Here is a 23,713-nt window from a genome sequence, read left to right as displayed (position 1 = left end):
TCTCCAGAAAACACTCCCCACTTTCAAGCTTTGGGGTCATCTCAGGTTCGAAATCGGAAGAAGGATATTGCAAATTATTGGAAAGCTTATATTCATTGGCAACCACTCACTTATTTGCTATTCTTCCATCTTAAACGGGCCCTTTGTACATTCCTTGTCTAATTCCCCTCACCCCTTTTTCTTGTACATACTTCTTCCTATCTTAATAAATTTGGGGGAGGCGACTTGCCTCCTCCTAATTCTATCAAAATACTTGATGGGCGTGAGTAACTATAATCTCTAACCTGGAATCCTCTCTTTGGAACAAAATATGGAATATAAATATTTTGTTTAAGCATGATGATGGAGTTCCTAGTGATTTCTAGAGAAAATGAGTCAAAAAAAGATGTAGCATACACAAATTCAGTAGATGGGTCATAATTTTGCACAGGAGGGTGAAAATTTCGCAAGTGAATCATATCTGGGCTCATTTGATGAAGGAATAACATCCCTAGTACTGATCATATGTAGAAATGGCGTGAGGAATATGTTCATGAGAGTCGTATCTGATTATGCTTCAAAGAGTGGACTTGATTCCAGATTTTCTATATCAACATTAAGAGATTTTTATCAATTTACTGGCACTTTTTAAAAACTATATGATAGGATGGTGCACCTTCTGAAAATTATATAATTGGATAGATGGAGTATTCCTCTATAAACAACAATTTTTGGACATTTGCCTTGGATTTTTTAGGGCTACCTCTGTTAATTTCGCTACAATCGCATTGCATTGCGTGAGTCGCAGAACATCCTTATCATGGGTCATAAAAAACTGCATATATAGGACCACTTGATAATAAGTGACAGAGAGACAGCAGACATATCATGGGTCATGAAAAATCGTCTATGTAGGACCACTTGATAATGAGTGGTGGAGAAATTGGAGAAATTTTCACTTTACACGTTACTCTCGCGCATAACCGGAAGCATTAAATATTCACCACTCATATTTGAACAACTTGCCTGATGACCTCATCTGCCAATCCCAGTCCAAAATTGGGCATATTTGGCAAAAAAATATGCCCGATTATAAAATAGGTTAGAGCCTGAAAAAATTTAAAATTAGTCCGGTTGATAATTATATCCATTTAATATATATTCAATATATTAATTACATTAACAAATTATATATTATAGTAGTAAATTTTTGTGTTATATGTTAATGAATATATTAATATTAGATTTGTTGAGCCTGATATTGAATTTTCAGGATTCTTGATATGGCAAATTATGCTCATGTTTGAGTTATATGAAAAATAAAATGCTGTTTTGACTTAAAAAAAAAAAAAAAAAGAAGCTTTTAGGGTTGGGATAAAGTCAGACCAGGCTGGGGCATAACCACGAACTTAATTGTCCAAGTCTGATGCGGCCTGACGTTTGATCAGCTCTAGACTGGAGATTCCAGTAGGATTTGTTACACCGCTTGAGACACGTGCCAGATACCTCGGGTCATTGCATATCCTTTCTTCTCACCGTCAGATGTAGAAAAAAAGTCCAGCTTTACGTCATTGCTGACCCCACGAGATCATTCAAGGAGACGCGAAACTCCTTCAACGCCATAACTGTCATACGAAAAGATCGAATCCCGATGCGATCTTTCTCGACCGCACGCTCATCACTCACCTGTCACCTTCCCAGCGGACGCTTCCTCATCCATAACCAGAATTTTTCACCCGGCGATTCCGAACCCCACGTCGCATGTTCCCGAACAAACCAGATAATAATGTGGGCCCACACAAGTGAACGGATGTACTGCTCCTGGACTGATGGAAATCGGACGGTCCAGATCTGGCGGCATCCGGTTCCCAGGTTATAATACTCCAGTATCGCCAAAAGAAGAAGGCCGGCTACTGGTATCGCGTGCTCGTCGTCCGTGCGGAGAAAGAAGAAGAGAAGAAGAGGAGAAGGGGAAGCGGAGATGGGAGGGTCGGTAGGGGTCAGACCTCTGCCGTTTACTTTCGCGGCGCACGTGCTGGCGGCGGCGGCGGCAGTGATGGTGCTCGTGTGGAACATCCATTTCCGGGGAGGGCTCGCCTTCGAGTCCAGCAACAAAAACCTCATCTTTAATGTACGTTGTCTTTGATTTGTCTTTTCTTTGCTTGCTTGCGTTCTATCTAGGTTTTTTAAGTATTCCATGAGAGAAAATTACCGGGGAGGGCTGTCCCAAACAGTGTTTCATGTAGTTGTAAATTGGTGGTGCGACGTATTCGTGTAGTTTCTCTCGTTGTTTTGATTCGGGGTTTCATGTATTGCGATTGTTTGTTTATTTGTTAAGCAGGGAAAGTGGTAAAAGAAATTTGCAATTTTGTCTGCTGGTCGCAGGTGCTTATTTCTGGAGGGAGTTGTGGTGTTTGTTTTTGTCTGTATTACTTGATTGGAGATAATTGATGCTCTCTAGTCTTTGTTTACTTTATGGGCGTTTATGTTATTTTGCATATTTTCTGTAATTTTTTATGCTTTTATAAGTACTTTTAGACAATGCTGTATGGGCATGGATGGACCTCCGGTGAGTAGCTGAATTCCAAGGCCAATTGAATTAATTTTCCTTTCTTAGAAGAGTATAATTATGGCATATACACCGAACATGACAGTATGAATGTTGTTGCTAAGGATATGCTTGCTCTGTTTTTCAACTCAAAATAGCTTTGTTAAATAAGTTTGATATTCAAAGAACTTATTCTTTGTCCATTGACAAGTTTTGCTCTATTTTCCTTTGTTTTCCCCATCCATCCTCTTGGTTTTCGGCTTAGAAAGTCCTTTTAAATAAGTTTGATATTCAAAGAACTTATTCTGTGTCCAAAGACAAGTTTTTCTCTGTTTTCCTTTTCTTGTTTTCCCATCCTTTCTGTTTTCAGCTTAAAAAGTCCTTTTAAATAAGTTTTCTACCTAAAGAATATTGATCATATTAAATGGCCCATGCGTTTTGCTTGGTGGGTTCTGACCAACAGTCTATCTCGAGTTCATATTTACGGTCCTCACACTAGGTTGACACCTAGTCTCACCAAAAAATTGTTGATTGGAAGGCGAGAACGAAATGGGATCCCTTGTGTGGAGATGGGATCCCTCGAGAATTCAATTAGAGAGAAGTTTACCCTCTTTAATCGGTTAGTAGGCATGTTCATCTTGCAAAAAGCCTCATAATAATACATCCATTGAGCTTTCATTATCTAATAAAATATGTTTTACATCACAATTAGCAATAGTTAAGGAAACTACAACAATATCATCATGTAGAGTCTGTACTACTTCTATGTTAGCATCTAGAAAAGAAATGACCTCGTCTGTTTTCTTCCTCTTCGGATTCGAGCTTCCTACTTGGAAAGAGTGCACACAATTCCTTCATGCAGATGAGCTCGTTCCACCTACCGCTGGACCACCTGAGATAATTTTGATGATGCCCGCAGTAGACCAGTTGTTAGTGTCCTACTCAGAAGAAGGTAGCTCCCGTCTAGTATTGCTCCAGTCTTACGGCTTGTCGATGAAACGTCCAAGGTACTGTCGCTAGATGAGGGCCTCGATCTTGTTCTTGAGTTGCTGGCAATCTTCGATATCATAACCGAAATCTCGATGGAATTTGCAGAATTTTCTCTAATCCTTCTTGGCAGCTTCCTTCATCTTTAGGGGTCACGTAACATAATCTCGATTTTCGATCTCCATCAGGATCTACATTTGAGGGTTATTAAGAGGGGTGTATCTCTCAAACTATCGAGGCGGGCCTTTCGATCGATGGGAACCTCGATTACCCATCCTTTGCTTCTTCCTACACTTAGTTTTGTTCTCCAGAGCCTACTTATTTTTCTTCTTCCTGGACTTGTTCTCGTCCGACTCTCGCCAAGCTATCATAGCTTCTTCTGCATTTTTATACTTTTCAGCTTAGGCAAGAAGTTCCGAACGGCTTCTCAGAAACTTCTTAAGGGCAAAGAGGAACGGAGAGGTCTTTAGCTTGTGCTTCAATGCGGACACCACGACCGAATGATCCAGATCGCTCATTTCCAAAGTTGCCACATTAAAGCAGTGTAGTCACGAAGAGACTCTCTATCCTGTTGCTTGATGGTTAACAAGTACTTCAATTCTTTTTTGTACCGATGGCTGCTGACGAAGTGCATCATGAATAATTGGCCGAACTATTAAAAGGAATGAATCGAGTTCGGTCGTAGCCCGGTGTACCACAATCGAGCTAAAGGCTTGATAAAGCACTATGTTGGTGGCTTCCTAGAGTATTATGAGGGCTCTAAAATTTTTTAGAACGTCCAGGAGATCAGTAGTCCTATCATATATCTCTAGCTGGAGTATCTTGAACCAAGGAGAAAGGGGTTCCTCCATGGTTTTTGCAAGCATGGAGGGGCAGTTGTGAAATCAACTTTGTCCTCGAGCTTGGCATTGCAACCTCTTAAGGCCTCAAGACATCGATCCATCTTCTCAAATCTATGGTCGAGGTCGACCTTCCTCCTGGAGATCCTCTTCGAATGATGGTGGGATGAATGCCCTCACATCGATTCCTTTTGAGACTACACTTGGGGATTGACGCCATCCCCCTCACCTTGTACTCCATGGGTGAGAATAGCGAACGTCGGGCTTATCCTGGACCTCGAGGATGGGAATGACATTCGGCTGCACTGGTCCTGATCTCTCGGTGTAGAGTAGGCAGTGATGGTTGCTGCGACTTCGGTTGTTGCTGCTGTTTGGTAGCCATCTGCTGTAGGTTTTGGACGGCGGCAGTAAGCATCTGGATCTGCTACATAAGTAGATGGAATTGCTTAGCGGTGATCGATGGGTGGCTCTTGCTGGAGAGGAGCCCTCTGGGGGCTCTATAGAGAGCCATCGAACTCCATGGTTGCGTCCTGTTGGGAGGCTGTAGTTGCCACTTGAGTTTTTGTTTTCATGGTTGTAGGTCATCCACTTGATCCACCAAACCTCTAGAGATGGGATTAGGACCCTTCTTTTAGCGTCTATTTGTTGCTGGAAATTGGTCTGACTCGGGCACCGAGTTGGTAGTGGTTGCTGGAGTTCTCGGTTTGTTTGTTGTCTGGATCGAAGAGATCGAATAGGATTGCTGCACACCTCCGTGTCGATGCTCTGGTGGAGTTGGATGGCGGAGCATCTTTGGGCGGTAATCCAATGCCTAGCTCCGACTTGAAACATCAGAAAATAAAGAAGTCTACCCATCGAAGCATGTCCGGCGGGGACCCTTCGATGCCTACGTCAGATATAACTCTTAGTGAACAGACGGAAGCCTAAAAGGAGCAGAGAGAGCACGAGAGAGTCAAAAGAGAGCTTACTTAGAGAACTTTCGGGAATGCAATATATAGAGATGAGGGCTGGACCCAATCGCCGTGTAGTTTTAGGGAGATATGCTGGTCGATAAGGCAACAAAGCTGCGCTAGTGTTTCTTGATAGTGGGATTTACTTGGATACCATGTCTGTTAGGAAACAACCAGTGATATGGTTGAGTTGTTGCCATCTATGAAGAGAGTTTGAGCTGCAGAGGACTCTCCATGCGCCCTTTGGGTGAAACATGGGGCAAGCTTTGAATGGTCAGCTAGCGGCTAGGTGGCAAATTTTCATTGATCAGTTCGCTTTGTCAGCACAGGTCCATTCCAAGATATATCAGATGGTATTAGGAAACTTCATTCCAACTACAATTATCATCTTCTCCATATAGTGTGCAGTTCTATGATGTTGATTGGAATTTGTTTCTTCCATTTTCTGTAGAACTATGGTGTTGTTTTATTTGTCAGACCAAACTGATTTAATAAAACAAGGAAATATGGAATATTTTCTTATTGCTTAAAGATTGATCATTGGCTTTTGTTATATTTTTATCTTTGCAGGTTCATCCAGTTCTTATGATAATTGGCTTCATTATCATGGGAAGTGAAGGTAAGCAAGCTTAAAATATATCAGTCATTAGCCTTTAGTTTAGTTTGAATACGTTTTGCAATGGATGAATCTCTTCTGTTTTTTTTTCAAACTGATTTGCAGCTATAATGAGTTATAAATCTTTTCCTTGGAGTCGTGAAGTAAATAAAATGGTTCATCTGATTCTTCATGCGATTGCACTGGTGCTTGGAGCTTTTGGAATATATTTTGCTTTCAAGAATCACAATGAAAGTGGAATTGCTAATTTGTACAGCTTGCATTCCTGGGTTGGGCTTGGTACAATATGCTTATATGGCATTCAGGTAAATTACAATAACCTACATTTTAGTCCTGTGACAAAATATTTTAAATTATTATGCATATTAGATTTGAATCCAGATGAGAATACTGGTGGTGCATTTGTAAGACATGGACTCCTACTTCATTAGCACATGAATCTATGATACGCAGATGCTGCGAACTGCATGCTCAATATCTATCAGATCGCAATTATGGTTTTTGATATGGCTAGGATATTTTAGTTAGATACTTATCCTATGCATCCTCTTTTTATTAAAATTAAGAAAAAGGCTCCATACATTTAGGATACTTATTGAATGTTTTGGTGTGACATGGATGGCTGCTGTTTTCTTCCTTTTGGATGAATGTGATGAATATTACAGATTATTAGTATTAGAGCTTGCAATGCTGATGTGATTATATGGAATATGGACTATGGTTGATGGATTTGAATGATGAATATATATGGAGTATGGTCATGGACCTTGTTGATGCTGCTGTGTTGAGTATCAACTATGTTATGGTGATGAGCCATTATGGTATCTGAAACTTTCTGCATTATATAAAACATTAATTTATTATTGTCATATCCTAATTGTATCATATCCATTTTTTCCAAAATTTTTCATATTGGTGTAGCTGTATTGTGCATGATTTCAAGTGCTGGCTCTGCTGGTCGACACATTGTGTGCCAAGCTAGTACTGGCACCTAGCATTGGTCGGCACAGCAACCACCTAACTCTTTTAATATTTTTAATTAAAAAAAGTTTTTTTAAGCACATCATGGAGCTGAGCATGGCATGGCACATACCATGTTTGAGGGTATCTCGCCTGTTCGCTGGCATTGATACTTAAAACCTTGGTATTCTTTTGTTTCCTTGTCCCTATCCTGTAACATAGTCACGCTCCATAGACATGGGTTTATGATTACAACTAGAATAAATAGAAACCTTGCTTATAATAAGTACCAGTAGCAGTGTGAAATAGCAAGACAAGCGGCAGAGATCATATTGATAGAAGTGGCAACTATTGCTGATATTGCTGTGCTTCTTGCTGTAAAATAATGTTCAAACTGGCGACACTTATACCAGCATGACTCACGAGAGGCATTTTAAGCAACACAAACAGCAGGTGTCCTGGTGCTCCTCATGTATTGTGTTCATCCTATCTTATCGTCATAACATGTATAACTATATATTTTCATCAAAACATCGTTGTCTATTAGTACTCACTACTAGTATAATTTTCATTTCTTGACAACACATAAATTTTAATGCTCCTAGAGCAGTTTGGAGTTTTGGTTATTAAGTCAAGGAGGGTGTTGTAAAATTAAAAACAGAACTTGAACTTTCACATGTAGAAGACTGAAATTTTTGATACCTGTAGTAAAGAATATGAAGAACTGTCTTGGCTGTTTTTGATTATTAGCTTTGACGGCCGAGAAGGCTCAAATAAAAGAGGGTTAGATTAAATCCATTGAGCGGTATAAACTGAGGGGTGACCTGGAACTATAGATGGCAGCTTTGAAAAGATGGAACTGACGCAAGATAGGACAGGCTCTGATACTAAGCGGACGTAGGATAGGAGGAGGAAGAGGAAGAATAAGAGGAAAAAGAAGAGAGGAAGGAGGAGAAGGTAGAGAGAGAGGGCACCTCAATATTTTGTATTCTCAAATCTCAATAATATAAATTATATTCTCAATTAACATAGTAAAGGGTATCCTAATAAGAATTTGTATAAAAATAAAATACCAGAGTCCTCATAAACTTCTAGTTCTAAAGTTTACGTAAAAATAAAATTCTCTAATTTTCAAATGAAATTAATTTTTCTAATTTCGATTTTTGCATCTAATAGAAGTGCGTGTAGATTTCTTGTTAGACGGTCCCTCCGTCATACTTCCTCGGTTGGAAAAAATTTGACTCTTGAGAGTTTTAAGTGCAAGTACCACTTGAAAAGTTCAAAATCCAAGGAGTGAAACTCATCCTCTATAATCCAAGAAGTATCGAATAAATTATAGCCTTTTCATTGGACAAGATAGTAATAGAAGCTATCAAGGTCCGCCGTAACGGTACCGGTCGGCGTACCGGTGGCCGGCCGGACCGGTACGGTATCGGTCCGGTCCGGTACGTACCGGCCGGTACGCGGTGGTTTCAAAAACCACAGCGCGCGGCGCTGTGGTTCTAAAAAAAAAACGTACCGGTGCGAACCGGCCGGTTCGCACCGGTACGAGGCCGGTACCGGCCGGTACGGGCCCGTACCGGCCGGTTCAGATAAAAAATCGGGAAATACCGGTTTTTTTGTCGTTCCAGTACCGGTCTAGGACCGGACCGGTACGGCATTCCATGGAAGCCATCATTGGAAGAATTAACAATCTCATCATCCAAAACAGCTTCAATCTTTTCTCTCCTCTGAGCAAAATGTGGTGCCTTAGGAAGTACCTCCAAGAACCCTAGATAGCAAAGCAAGAAGCTCAAAGGTGCCTCAGTAGGTAATAAATTCTCCATATTGAAAATAGGACTAATATTCAAATGATTGGGCAAGTAAATATGCATTAGGTTCAAGTATTTTAATATGGAACATAGGGCAATGGCTCGAGCTTGTTTTTTGAAGGAATTAGACACGTTCTGAATGAACGCGAACCATAACATTATCTTCTATATTAAATTCCTCAGTCCTATGATGAACATCAATAGCAAATTTGTAATCAAATTTTGCGCTTAAATTTATGGTTGAAGATATAGATACTCTTTCTAACTGGAACCCAAGGCAGTGGCTTATTCTTAAGTCTAGACTCTCTATGTGAGGCTTCGGCGGGATCAAGATGATATTCTTGCTCTTAACATATAGGTGTTCTCCCTACCATGGTTAGTCACATCTAAGTCATTAAGGCCCTAGGCATCTTAACAAATATATGCTACATCAATAGGTAACACATCATGGAACACCTCATTTTCATAATTTTTCATTTTAATAGGCACTAGACATCTCTTAGTTATAGGCAAGGTTGTCTTAACCTAGGCTACCTTAAAAAGCTTAGGGTGTGGCTCTACCTCAAGGTTGAATTTAGCTATAGCAACCATAGAAACCAGATTCATGGAACTTCCCCCATCAATGACCAACTTACCAGATCTCTCATTGCATCTAATGAAGGGGTGAAAGATACTAGTATGCTTTCTGGTATCACTATCCGCAATAGTGGGCGTCACAACATTACAATGGTGGTCCTCTACCTCTAAATATCTTACGGGATCCACTTCCTAGTCCTCAACCTCTTGTAGATTATTAGACTTTTGCTCAAAAGCTAAAGCTTGCTAAGGATGTATAGTCTTGTAACCTCTATTATAATAGTGATCACACTGCACTAAAGAACCACTAGGACGGGGATCACCTATGGAGCCAATAGGATAAGTAACAGATCGAGGTTCCCTATTTCTAGCAATACTATCCCTAGAAGCTATTTAAGAAGCAACCCTAGACTAGGTAGCAGATCTCGATGAGGAAATAGGTATAGACTGATGAACCTATGCTGAGGAGGAGTCTTAAGATACTTCTCTATAGTGATTGTCTTTTGATAGGCCTCCTCTAAAGAATTTAAAAGCATATAACTCTATTTTCTTCTTTATATCTTCCCTAAACCCATTGATAAACCTCCTAATTGCATGAAATGGATCTTCCTGTATTCTGGTCCTAAGCATAAGCTCATCAAATCTTTCCATATATTTGGACATAATTGAGGTTTGCCTATGGTTTAGAAGCTGATCAAACAATTGATTCCTATAGTAGGAAGGTAAATATTTCTCCATTAACTTCTATCTCATGACTTGCCTATTGGGTGATAAGTGGTTCATCTAGACGTTGAAGGTTTTGTTATACACTCTTCCAACATTTTTTAGCAACTCCTACCAACTTCATCTTAGTAAAACAAACTCTCTCTATTAGTCATATCAACCAATGAAAATAATCCTCAAGCTCATCAAACTAATCTAGCAAGGTGTCAAGGTCTAGTTTACCATCATAAGATCACATATCTACCTTAACCAACCTACTAATGCCATCAATGCCCTCCTGGTTATATATATGAGATAGAGGGAAATGCCTATTAACCTATTAGGATATCTAGCACACTGATCAACTGGCCTATGATAGACTCCTCCTGGACAGTCATGGACTGGCTGCCTATGGTCCTGTCTTTGCGGATGCCTAGGGATCTTCTGTTCTTCTATAAAATCATACTCCTTATTTACATCCTCATCAAACCTAGACTCTATATTATAATGAGGATCACTAGGTAAGACTCTAGTAGCATGTCTAGGGGCAAAACTCTTCCAATCAGTAGCTGCTACTAATCCGGAAGTGTGGAGGTTACCCTGGACTGACCTAACTGAATGAGGGGATCCATCGTATTGCATAACAGACTCGTCTACCTCTAGACCTCTTAGTGCTTGAGCTACCTGCTAACTTAATTGCTCATATTGTTGACTCATTCGCTCAAATTCTGGTCTAGAGAGTTCATAAAGGCTTGAGGGTCAACTTATAGTGTACAAGTGGAGGGAACAACATTTGTGGTAGTTTTGTCCATTGTGGATGCATAGTCACTCTACTTGTTCTTGGTCATAGTGTGATGTACTCAAATGTAGGGCAATGAAAGTATATAGAGATAGACTAAAAGTTGCAATAAGTATAAATCATAAACCACGACGATGAACACACACAAGACTAGTATGTTTAATGCAAATGATATGCCAAACTCCAGAAACTAGGGTAGATGCAATAAATTAGAAAGTTGGATGCAAAAAGGGTTAGGCGCAACGAACCAGATTATAGGGTTTTCTTTTGTGGAAGAAAAGAGATTAAATTAAACCCAGAACTAAAGCAATTTACTAATCACTGAATCAAATAAATATCAATCAAGTTTTCAAAGGGAAAGTTCTTACCTCACAAATAGCACTTTAAATCACTACTTCAATTTATAGCAAAGAAAACTATTATAAAGGTAGAATTTGCAGAAATAGACACCAAAATCGAAATCGACACATCAAAATTAGCTAGGGATAAGCTTCTAGAAAATTCTGCAGCTGCTGACATAGTGCTAAGTGGATGCTGGTGTGGCACTGAGTGCTGACATGGTGTTGAGTGGATGCTGACGTAGTACCACTAGCAGGAAATTGACATAGCACTGACTGGATCCTGATCTAATTGGTAACGATGGGTCTAATTAGGGCCAAAACGGCCTGGATCGGATTATATCTGAGCTTCCTTCAGGTTGTCATATCAAAAGAGAAATCTCTCATATCATCACCCTCTACTGAGGAGTGTGTCGGTAGCCTTCGGAATAAGTCCTACGCATACCTACTGGCGAATAGTTCAGTGAGTGGGTTCGGGTAAGACTCTACTTATTGATCTACCTATTTATTCCTCCCCCAGAGAAGATAAAGCTACTGAATCCACATGTCGGATCAAGTTGAAACGGGTTGGATCTGATGGGTTTGAACCTGAATTGTGAGGCTTCAAGTCCAAATCCCTAATCATGGGGATGCGGTGCCCGAGCAGGTGGTGGTGAAATTATGTGAGGATGGTAGTGGAGGCCTCTCAGCGGTGGAGATTGAGCTAGGAATAGCAATTAGCCTAGGACAGTGACGACTTGAAACAGTGAAAGGGAGACCTTCAAAGCTTCTAGCCACGACAACGATAGCCAAAGTAGAGGCATAAGGAGACGGTGACATTGCATGGAGTCGATGTTCTCATGGGAAGCCAGTGGGAGGTAGCAAAAGGCATGGTTCTCAGTGTACAAGCTCAAGTAGGTGATGGAGATGGGTTCGAGGGATAATAAGCCGGTTCCAACAGATAAGGCGACATGTTCGGGTGTCTGATTGGTGTGGGAGTCCGGTATGGTTGTGAGTGAGAGAAGACTCGCGCAAAAGGGCAGCAGGCCACCAGTGGCTATGATGGAGGTGGGAGCAATAAAAGATTATGGAAGAGATCGAGCTCCATTTTTTTTCTCTTTTTCTTTCCTTTCCCTTTTCTTCTTTTTTTTCTCTCTTGTTTTTTCCCTTTATTTTCTTTATTTTTTCTCCCTTTTTCTTCCCCTTTTTTCTTCCTTTTTTGTTTTATTTCCAATGTCGTTGTGGTGCGGTGTGGATGGTGGATCTCGGGAGGGTGGTTTGAGAGGTTGCTAGGGCTGGCATTGATGGAGAGACAAGGATGCGGTAGTGGTGGTGGGTTAGGAATGGCTCTGAAATCAAATTGACGTAGGATAGAATAAGCTCTGATACCAAAGTGATGTAGGATAGGAAGAGGAGAAGAAGAGGAAAGAAAAGAGTGGAAGAAGGTAGAGAGTGAGAGCAACTCAATGTTCTATATTCTCAAATCTCAATAATGCAAACTATATTCTTAATTAACACAACAATAGATTTATATAGACAACCAAAAATTCTACTAACTGTCCACATAGAAATAAAATACTAAAATTCTCATAAAATTCTAGCCCAATAGTCCATATAAATATATATATATATATATATATATATATATATATATATATATTTAATTTTTAAATAAAATATATTTTTTAAATTTCAATATCTGCATCTAGCAGAAGTGCACCTAGACATCTTATTATATGGTCCTCCATCAAGAACTTAAAGGAAAATTTAAATAAATTGGTGAAGACGTAATATTTTGAATAAGACAAGTGAAAAATGTAGAATTTCATCATGCTATTGGAATAGCACAAGTATTTTTGGAGCCATAACTATAGATCAGCAGTCAAGGGCATAGAATTTTTATTTCTTTTTTTTTTTTTTGCACGAAAAGGAGCAGCGTAGTTGCATCAGTAAATAATTTTCCACAGACACATGCATATTGTCATGGTATTTTTGTTGTTTCTCCTAATGCACTCTATTCATGAAGCTTTGCTGCACCTATATCTGGCATTCATTTCGGCTTTCTTTTTTTCCAGTGGATTTTTGGGTTTGTCACATATTTCTTTCCTGGTGCTCAGCCAAGTGTCAGACGTAATGTTCTTCCTTTGCATGTATTTTTTGGGCTCTTTGTCTACATTTTGGCCATAGCCAATGCAGAATTAGGCTTTCTGGAGAAGCTGACTTTCCTAGAGAGCACAGGTCTTCCCAAGTATGGTCCAGAAGCCTTTCTGGTAAATTTTACAGCTCTTGTTGTGATATTGTTGGGAGTCACTGTTGTGATATCTGCTGCTACTCCTGCCCACACTGAAGATTCCCTTAGTTATTCTGCAATATAAGAAAATCTGTATATATTACCAGTTCTCCTATAACCATTATTCTGTGGTATTGAAATGTCATCACTTCTCTGCACATATACTTTATAGTCTGCGTATCTTGCTGTACTAGTCTTTTATGGCACCCTCTTAAGTATTTTCTGGTTGAACGGTTTTTTGAAAGAGGGATTTGTATAGGCTCTTTTATATGTATAAAGTTTCTATCCTGCTGAGAATAACAAATATCTAACTAAATGATTTGCTGGTGCAATCTGTGTTGTCTTCTGTCAGTTATATTTTTCTTCGAATTGACCTTTATTTGGGAAATGCTTGCATACTTGGCTCATAAGTACAATATTTTGAGCATTGCAACTTCTTTTCTAGCGGTATTAGTATTTATGACTGCATGCTATACCATGTAAGTTTCTTGGTTGTGGAAATTTATTTTTCTTTTGCTCCCACACTAATTTGATTTTTCAGATAAAAATTTAATGAGTTATGGAAGACTTCTTTAATGGATATGGCTTAAAAATCAGCAAAACAAAAACAAATTACTAAAAAAATGAAATGTCAGTAAAAATATAAATGATGCACGATAGATTCTATAGATTTAATATCCTAGGATATGAAGATGTAATGGAACTAGAGATGGTTGGATCAAGTGGAGAAATGCTTTTTTGGTATTGTGATTAATATTATATCTTCATAGCTTAAATGAAAATATTGTAGAGTTTAAAATGTTGTGTAATAAAGAGGGTCTAAGGTGAACGTAGCAGAGACAAGGATTTTGAGGTGGATATATGGTAAAACAAGGATAAATATAGAAAAAAATACGTATTATTAGAGGAGTTGTAACAATTAAGAACTAAGGGATGGACAATTGATTGAGATGGAATAGACATATTTAAGGAATGGTACTTTCATAGTTGTTGAAGGAAGTACAAAAAGGAGGGAGAAGATCTAAAATATGTGGATGAAAATTATGAGAAAATTTAAGAAAAATTGTTGAGATGATATCAGAAGGAAGCCCAAAATGCATGGTGAATGAAGGCCCATAAAGGTAAAGCCGAGTGGCAGGGACAAGGCTTGATAGTCATGGATTTGGTAGTTAAAAAGTTCAAAGAAAGACCAAGATTATGTTTATTTGAATTCCCACTACAGAGAACCGTTCTTTCATATACAAGAAGACAAGACTTTGGTCCTCTAGCTTGTGAGAAGTATTTTTTACACAAGCAAAGTGAGGTTGTGTAATATTCTGATTGTATGAGGATTAGATATTAACCTCTAGGATTGATATTAGTGTGAGATGAAACCATTTAGCATATTAATATGGAGAAGCTTACCATAACATCGAAGATGGTCCTAAATAGGAGTACTTGGCAAATATTTCGAAGTATTTGGAAAGAGTGAATTTGAATTCAGGAATGATATGCAAACTATTAATGACTATTCTATTAGTAAACTCGTTTCTATCTCAGTTGACTCCACCATCATATTAATGAAGAATAAATATGGAGCCTTTTCTGTTATGAGACAACATTTGCTGTTCGTTCCCTTGGCCTTTGGACTGGAAAGGGCATTTCCAAGAATAAACAATAAAGGCGGAACTTTGCAATTTGGGTATTCTAAATTGCTCAAATTTCAATGCTCTAAGTATTAGCAGTTTGATGCACTTATCAAATAACTTCAGAAAAATGAACAAATCAAATAATTGCAATCATGGATTTCTTTATGTTGCAAAATAGGGATAGGTGCTGCACATGATATTTCCTAAAAGCAGAAAGATATTATAACAAACTAGCCTAGGCACGCGCTTTGCACTTGAATTTACTATTAATTAGTGTAAAGAATATGTTATTTATGAAATTTTGAAATGCTTTATTGTGAATTTAGTATTTCTAAATTGCTTAAATTTACTAAAAGGAGAAAGATATAATAACAAACTAGTCTATTCATGTGCTCCACCCATGAATTTACTTCATATTAATTTAAAATATGTTTTATAAAATTTCAAAATGCTTGTTAATAAAGGAATTTGAATTCTATAACCAATTACCATATAAATCCTAACATGTCAATATACTGATATTAGAGATGGTGCCTTAAGCAATATATTTGTTCATCTATAGCAATTTTTGTTCGAGAGATTGATGGGGCAAGCTTACCTTATCATGCATCATTTAGTATTTTTGAAATTTTAAAGAAAACTATAAGTACATCCATGTTCTAAGTGCTTTGGTTTTCTCTTGCAAATTAGCCATTCTAAGACGGAGGCTTGCATTGATGTGTATCTTGGTGTTAAGAAATTCGAGCTGCTAGCTTAAAAAAAAACTATTTACTTCATAACTGGACAGACAATGGCGTCTGTTGATCAACCAAAATTTATCATCATATTTCAAGATATAGAGATTAAATGTTTTTGCTTTTGCTACGTTCCTGCACGCGACTTTTTAAATAATCACGATGCCATGCATTAAGTTAGAATTTCCATTTAAATCTTTCCAATTAGGGCATGCCTTTTATTTACGTTAAGAGCATTCCAAACGTTGCTACACCAATCCAATGGATGAAGGATAACATTGTCGTCTACAGCTTGTTAAATTATTTTAAGCAAAATAGTGTGAGATTCTACCTACATGTAATCAACTCAAGATGCAGGTTAGTGAATTCCTGTGAACTTAGAGCCGAAAATTTCAGCAAGGATAAAGCAGTTGAGATGAATTACCTAAAGATGTCAATCATATATAGTGGGTGGCAACCATGGCTTCGGTAAATCATGCTCAAGGAGTCAATAGAGGTAGCAAGTTTTGGGAAAATAGTGAAAATCAAGTAATTTTGGCTATAATTTGAGGGGGAGGAGGAGGCACTCAATGGAGGAATAGACATGGCAGGAAGCAATTGTGACTAAAGTGCTACTAGGGATGCATTTGGTTATAGAATAAGTTAACCTAAAGCCAATGGATTAGTTTTTAACCCATTGTATTTTAGAATAAACTAATCTTATATGGTGAAATAGTTTACTTTAGGTTTGGTCGAAAAAGTGGCTTATCAAATTTTTAATGCTCCATTTTACTTCAAAATAAGTTCGTTGTTGTTCTGGTGTTCGGTAGATCGGATCTAAGTGGGTCGAATCGGGTTGGGTCACGGGTCAACCTGACCCATTTGCAGCCTTAATGAAGATACTACTAACACCCCCCCACTTGCAAGCTGAGGTAGTGGGTACCCTCAAGAACTTGAATGCAACTATTGAAAGTGTTGGGAGGCAAGTTCTTTTGTGGATATATTATAGCTATTTGGTCGTTAGAGAAGATGAATCGGATATGAAGCTGACGACGAGCCACTTGCTATGCTTGGCATGAGCATGAAACACAGACTTGGCATGAGATATATGGCAGATAAGTTATCACATCAAAGTATAGGGGGTTGAGAAAGTAAGATATCCGATTCTTGTAGTAAAGATTGAATCCAAATTAGTTTGGCAGTAACATTGACAAGCCATTTGTATTTGGATTCAGTACTTGAACATATCATAATGTGTTGATTTTTAGCACTTTAGGATATGAGATTAGGGCTAAGAAAAATATCGAAGCCACTTATAGAATGCCAGTAAAAATCAGGATCACCAATCCAATTGGTGTTTGAATAAGCATTTGGGCCTTTGGTTAAGTAAAGTTTATAGTTCAATAGTATGCTTCAAGTAGTAAAGAATATGCTTGACTGCAAAATAGTGTATGTAAGTGGGCCTATTCATAAATGAACATACTTGGTTAATTGCAAAAGCAATAGCAGGATGCATAAAAGTAAGGTATTGAAATGCACCCACCACACTCTAATATTGAACTAGATAAGGAAGTGACAAACCATCAAAATAAGAGTTGGGAGCCAGTAGATATAGATGTCAAAACAGGGTTAGAACCATCCATATTGGTTTTGAAAATAAGATCAAAAATATACCTTGATTGGGTCAAATAAAGTCCAGAAGTAGTGGTCTTAGCCTCAATACTCAAAAAATAGTGAAGAGAGCCTAGATCCTTCATAGTAAATTCAGTTTGTAAAGAAGCAATAAGGGCATCCAATGAAGTAGTAAGAGTACCAATAAGACTAATATTATCAATATAAATAAGAAAGAGTATTGCATATTCTTGGATGCGCTTGATAAAAAGTGATATATCAGCCTTAGACTCATGAAAGCTAAGAGTATATAAATAAGAGCTTAACCACTATAACCAAGCACGTGACACCTATTTATGACAATAGAGAGGACATTGTAGCTTGCAAGCATAAGTGAGATGGTCTGTATCAGTGAAACTAGGAGGTTGTTTTATATAAACATTCTCAGTGAGATGTCCATGGAGGAATGCATTTCTGACATTAGATGCCAAATGGGCCGATGTTCGAAAACTACAGGAAAGAATAGTATGAATTATGATGAGCCTAATAATTGGGTTGAACGTCTCATCATAATTAACACCCTTTTATTAATTGAAGCTCTTAGCAACCAGACGGGCTTTATGTTGCTTGATAGAGCCATCAGATTGCCTTTTGATTTTAAACACCCATTTGTAGCCAATAATATATTGTAAGGAGAGGGGGGGAATTAAAATCAGGAACTATTAAAGAGCAAGGCATTATACTCATCAGCCATCACTTCATGCTATTAAGGGTCACGTTGAGCTTGAGTGAAGCAAGTAGTCTTAGCAGTGGAAGCCATAAATGCAAAAGGTATTTTGTGCTAAACCGATGAGCGTTGATCACATGTCATTCCTTGGAGCAAGTGGTCACGTTGAGCTTGAATGTGCCATCCTTGGAGCATGTGACCATATGATGACCACCGATGTTAGAAGAAGAAATCATCAGTTTATGAGCAACGGGTTCAATAGTGACCATAGAATGTTGGTCGCATGTTGTAGTTAGGTCATTGTCATGTGTTTTTAAAAAACTAGGCTGAGTTTGAGAACTTGGGGCTAACGATATAAGTGGATCGATGTGGGTTGATGTTAATTGATCATTAGGCTTGGGTGCAAGCCATGATAAAAAAGAGACATTGGAAGGGCTACTGGTTCACTTGGGAGTGTCACTAAAAGAGTTATGTGCATAAGTAAATACTATCTCATCGAAGATAATATCACACTACAAGAAAATCAGGCATTGCCGATGCTTCTTAATTATATATCGATGCAAATAAGCATCAGTAGTTTTATTCCGATGCTTTCTAAAGCATCGCAACAACGTCGGCAATGTGACCATCGAAAATCAACTTGGACGTTTTTTGAAAGCGTTGCTAATTGTTGACGCTTATAAGTGTCGGTTATGAAGCATCTCTAATTAACGATGCCAATAAGTGTCGCTAAGATATCTTTTAATGACATTTTAAAGCGTCGTAAGAGTTATTTTTTTAAAAAAAAAATATTTAAATTTTTTAAAAACTCTGTATACATTTACCAAGCACATACACAACAAAAGTTATATAATAACATATATTACAATCAAACAGATCATTCAAAATATTCATATTAGCAAATATAATTACATTTATATTGTCTATTTACATTTACAATGTATTTCGAAAAACATAAAAAATATACATATAAAACTCCTAAATAAATAGTCTAAGAGCTATGAGGAACCTACAAAAGAAAAATAGAAACTTTATAAGTTAAGAATGCGAAAATCATTATACTCATACAAAAATACATGATAATTATGTAAAATATTCAAATGAATGTAGTTATTTGCTTGAGGAGGGACAAACCTATGCAACATAGATGCAATTTAGTCAAATTGAGCCCTCAAAGATTGTATCTCTATTTGATGGCTCTGCTTCATATCCTTCATTTCTGTATGATGGCTCTACCTCATCTCCTCCATCACTGCTTTCAGACTACAAACATCTACTACAGTCTTACCACTTTGTCTGGCATCTTGGGTATATTTGCTCACTATAGATAACTGAGTAGGGGTAACTCTAATGCCATAACCCCTCACTCAACCATAATGCTCTAGGCCCATGAACTCGGCGAACACCTGAGCTTCAACACAATAGGTCTCGTTGGATGATGATGACTCCCTGACACACTCTAAAATAATAGATGTAGCCTTGTCCTATATTTTAGAAAAAATGGTCACATATTAATGTTTGAAAATATGAAACTAATAAAAAATTATTGCACAAATTAAAGATGAATACATACAACTATATCTCTCGATTCCTTTCGGATAAAGCTGCTATTTCGATGGATGTGAGTCATCTTGTAGAACTCCACTTTACTAGGCTCTCTCCCATGCTTTTCCATCTAAAACAAAAAGTATATTGGCAAGCTATATATTATCCATGATATATGATATATGATGGAAGAGTATCAACGAGTTTCAAAGAAACTTACAAATTTATCTCTACGCCTTGCATAACTCTTCGAGCCTGATGTTTAAGAAACTTTCTGAGATGCTCGTGCAACTCTACGAATGTCAGAATATATCTGCCAAAAAAAGTAAACAATGTAATATATTTGATATATATATATATATTTGCAATCTATATTAATAATAAATATAATATAATGTATTGAAAGAGTATACACAACTTCCTCTCTCGAAAAACTAGTAGTGAACATGCTCCCTCCACTGATGAGGGTATACATCAGGAGGACAATTACGAGCAATCTCCTGCTCTATCATACCTTCACTCTTGTAGTCCGTCTTCAACTTTTCCTTATATTCTTTTCATTTGCGGTTAAGGAACTTTAGCACCTAGTTATGGCTCTTTGTAGGGGCATAAACTTATTCTATACCAAAGTAAAGAATATTATAACAATATTAAATCAAAAATTATAATCATGATAGTAAGCAAATTAACATATAATATCAAGTGCAATTCTTTATCTGTATAACTCTAAGAAGCTCAATCTTATCATTCCACTTTGCATAGTTGAGTGGACACAACTGATATTTCCGTGCAACTGATCCTAGAAAACCTGTTAAAAGGCTTTGGATTGTCCAAGTTCATTGCATCCGATAACGATCTTCTCACCCTCATGAAGTTGCCACACATCCCTTGCTCGAGTAGGTCTCTGTCTCGTCGTCACTCTTCCCTATCCATCCATGAAAATGTAATAAATATGCATTAAAAATTTAAAGGCAAATGAATTAAAATATTTAGATTGAAAGAGGAATTAATATATGAAATTCTAAACTCCATTCAAATATGCTTTGCTGGATCTCGACTTATTTATCTAACTTTTGTCCATTATATTAAAATACTGACTGAATTGTAACTTATCTACAAAAGATAAACAAAATTAGATATTAAGTAAGAAAGTAGAGGAACAGAAATATATAAATTCACCAAGTTGTTAACAATTGCAGTTCTATGTATCAAGTTATCTGAAGCCAACTTCATGTCAGATGCTTCATGGCGATGACTTAATCATTCTAACATTATAATTGATCGTGATTGATTAAAAATATCAAACTGCTCTTTTTAATCTTTCATAATTGTAGCATTATAATGGTAATTGTTGGCTAACACTCTAGGAACATACATGGTGGCTTAAACCATTGAAATAATGATCTTGAAGTTGTATGCTTATAAATTCCAAATTATGAAAATTGATACTTAAAAAAATAAGACTATTTCCTACACTAGCCATGCAGGACACTGATCTATTCTTTTCTTTTTGATCTATTTTTGATGTTATGTTTTTTGTCTTACAATCTATCTCAAATTAAAATACTCTTCAACAATTAACACATGAAAAGGTCCAGTTATTACACACAAATTTTTGAAATCATCGTGAACCAATGGAAACTTTCACTCAAAATACTTTCTTTCAAGTTTCAGACATAGCTTTAAAGTTCATACTTCTATATGTGATCAAATAATTTCACTCAAGTAAACCTAATTTTTGAATATAAAGAAACCACAAATGAGGCAGCGATGTATACAGAAATCAATATATATAGGAAAAGTAAAACCAATCTAGCAAAATGCTAATATTGTCATAATGGAGTTGACATTATTTGGGTGAGATCTACATAGGGTAAACCATTTGATGCTTCATCAAATCCCGCCTCCATAATGGTGAACAGTGTAAACATACTGTGTACCTTTGTGAACTAATATTAAGTATTGTTTTCATGAATAAAGGATACAAACTCTAGGTCCCGCTGGCCAGTTACATCCAATATATGAAAATAATATTTGCTCAAAAGAAAAAATAACTAGTTTTTTAAGAAAACAGTCTCATGTTCCTCTTAATCAAATTGATACAATAGCAAATATGAAATAACTGTTTTCTTATAGGATTTTCACTAATCTTAGGAGAACAGAATATTAGGGCATGACGCAATAGCTCAAAAGGAGAATATTCTGAAAATAGAAAATCACCAGCATGGAGGTAGGACAGTTGAGATCTGCAATCGGAGGAGGGCAGTCGGCCGAAGGAGGGTGGTTGGCTGGAGCTTCGAGGAAGACCGCAGATTGGTGGTGGGTACGGGCAGCTAGGAGGAGGAGAAGGAGGTAGAAGTTGGCGAAGGAGAAGAAGGCCGATGGAGAGGGGAGGAGGAGAAGGAAACCAGCGGAAAGAGGCAGAGGCGATGCTCGATCGGCAGTGATTGATTTAGGGCTGAAAGGGATTTGGGGCTGAGACAATGGAGTGGGTCGGTCGGAGATTTGGAAGTAAATATGGAGCCTGACGACGCTTATAAGCGTCGTCTTGTATTGGCTTCCGACGACGCTTAGCAAAAAAGGTCGGCATAGCCTTTAATATCATGACGCTGTGAAAAAACGTTGGCAAATTTTGGCACCTGAGTCAAATTACCGATGCTTCTTTCTAACATTGGCATATCAAAGTCGGAAATTACCATTTTTTCTATAGTGTCGTGAGATACAAAAATACGCTCAAAATGATAATAGCACCAATAGCCATGAAAACTTGTAGGATAACCAGAAAAGATGCATAAATGAGAACGATATTTTAATTAATTTTTTAATATAGGAATGAAGATAAGAAACATATAAGGAGTTAAAAACACCAAGAAAAATATAATCTGCCTTTTTATTAAACAATTTTTTCCAAGGTGAAGTAAAATGGAGTAAGTGTTATTCAAAATTTAAAATTCAAAATTTAAACTTCCTCAAATTATGGATCCTTGAGATGTGGTTGAGATGAAGATAGTGCCGACAACTAGAAATCCTACCATTTCTTTAATTTATCTAAATTTAATAGGACATTGGAAAAAATAATATCGACACTAAATGGGACTTGATTTTTTTCTCTATTTTTAAAATTTAGATAAATTTCGAAGAGGCAAAGGCTTCCTCCCTCTTATCCACCGTTGTCCAATTAATAAATATTGGTACATGGAGTGCAGCGTTGGCACCCTTCCGTAACAAGAAACACGAGATGCATGGCTAACATGAGATGGATGTACGTACGCTAGGCCATGTATCCGATATGCAACGAAGGTGTAACGTATGCCCAGTTTTGTTTCAACAATCAAAAGGCTCAATGCACATGGCGATGCTTCAAGTGTCGTTTCCTCTATGTATTTTATTGGCGCGTTTCAGAAATCAATAATATTTCTTATATATGTGTTTCAAAAAGCCAATTCAGCTGTTGTTTTGTTGGCAAGGTTGAGCAAGTTAACATTGGAAGCAACTAATGTTGACATAGAAACAGTTCTTTAGGGAGTTTGGAGATAACTTGTTACGACCTCTGGTATGGGTTTATATCCAAAGTAGATGATTTGTCTGAACAAAAAAGAAGAAAAGATGAAGTTTGCTTCATACATATAATTGTAAGTTGCTTTCCTTGTTTCAATTGAGACTTGAATTAAAGTTACCATTCTGACTTAAAGAGTAACTTTCATGGTCCCACTGAAGAATAACGCCATATATCGCAGGCTGCTGGTCTCCCGCTGCTATATTTTCCGGTCAGGATCCACTACCAAGTCGAGTTTGTGTATAGGTTTCTATCACCTGCCACTATCTAATATCAAATATCTTCAAACTCAGACAGAGATGGCTTCTCTTCATCTAATCTTTGGAAGGGATTGTGGTTTATTAATTTTAGTTGGTGAAATCTTAAACCTAACTCTTGTTTGGCAAACAAAAGGACGGGGCAAGGTGAGGGTGATGATAATAATAACAACAGACAGATACAGCGGTTGAGCATCCTTAAGCCACCAAAGACCGTGGTCCCAGCTTGAATATAATTTGACAAGGACTCCTAGCTCAAATTTAGCTCCCAAGACAACTCACCTAATCCGGGATGGAGATGG

General features: G+C 37.5%; 1 protein-coding gene across 1 annotated transcript; it reads left to right on the top strand.

Moving 5' to 3' along the window:
- The first annotated feature begins 1,857 nt into the window (after nucleotides 1-1,857).
- Nucleotides 1,858-13,706, top strand: LOC103710299 (putative ascorbate-specific transmembrane electron transporter 1). Its single transcript, XM_008795966.5, has 4 exons — nucleotides 1,858-2,110; nucleotides 5,874-5,922; nucleotides 6,025-6,224; nucleotides 13,160-13,706. Exons 1-4 carry the CDS (start codon nucleotides 1,961-1,963, stop codon nucleotides 13,457-13,459), a joined length of 699 nt encoding a protein of 232 aa, XP_008794188.1. The 5' UTR covers nucleotides 1,858-1,960; the 3' UTR covers nucleotides 13,460-13,706.
- The last annotated feature ends 10,007 nt before the right edge of the window (nucleotides 13,707-23,713 follow it).

This window comes from Phoenix dactylifera, chromosome 6 (genome assembly GCF_051530095.1).
Source record: "Phoenix dactylifera cultivar Ajwa chromosome 6, Ajwa_hap1_PhDact_Kaust_v1.1, whole genome shotgun sequence".
Classification (NCBI taxonomy): Eukaryota; Viridiplantae; Streptophyta; class Magnoliopsida; order Arecales; family Arecaceae; genus Phoenix; species Phoenix dactylifera.
This window is presented reverse-complemented; position numbering and strand designations above follow the sequence as displayed.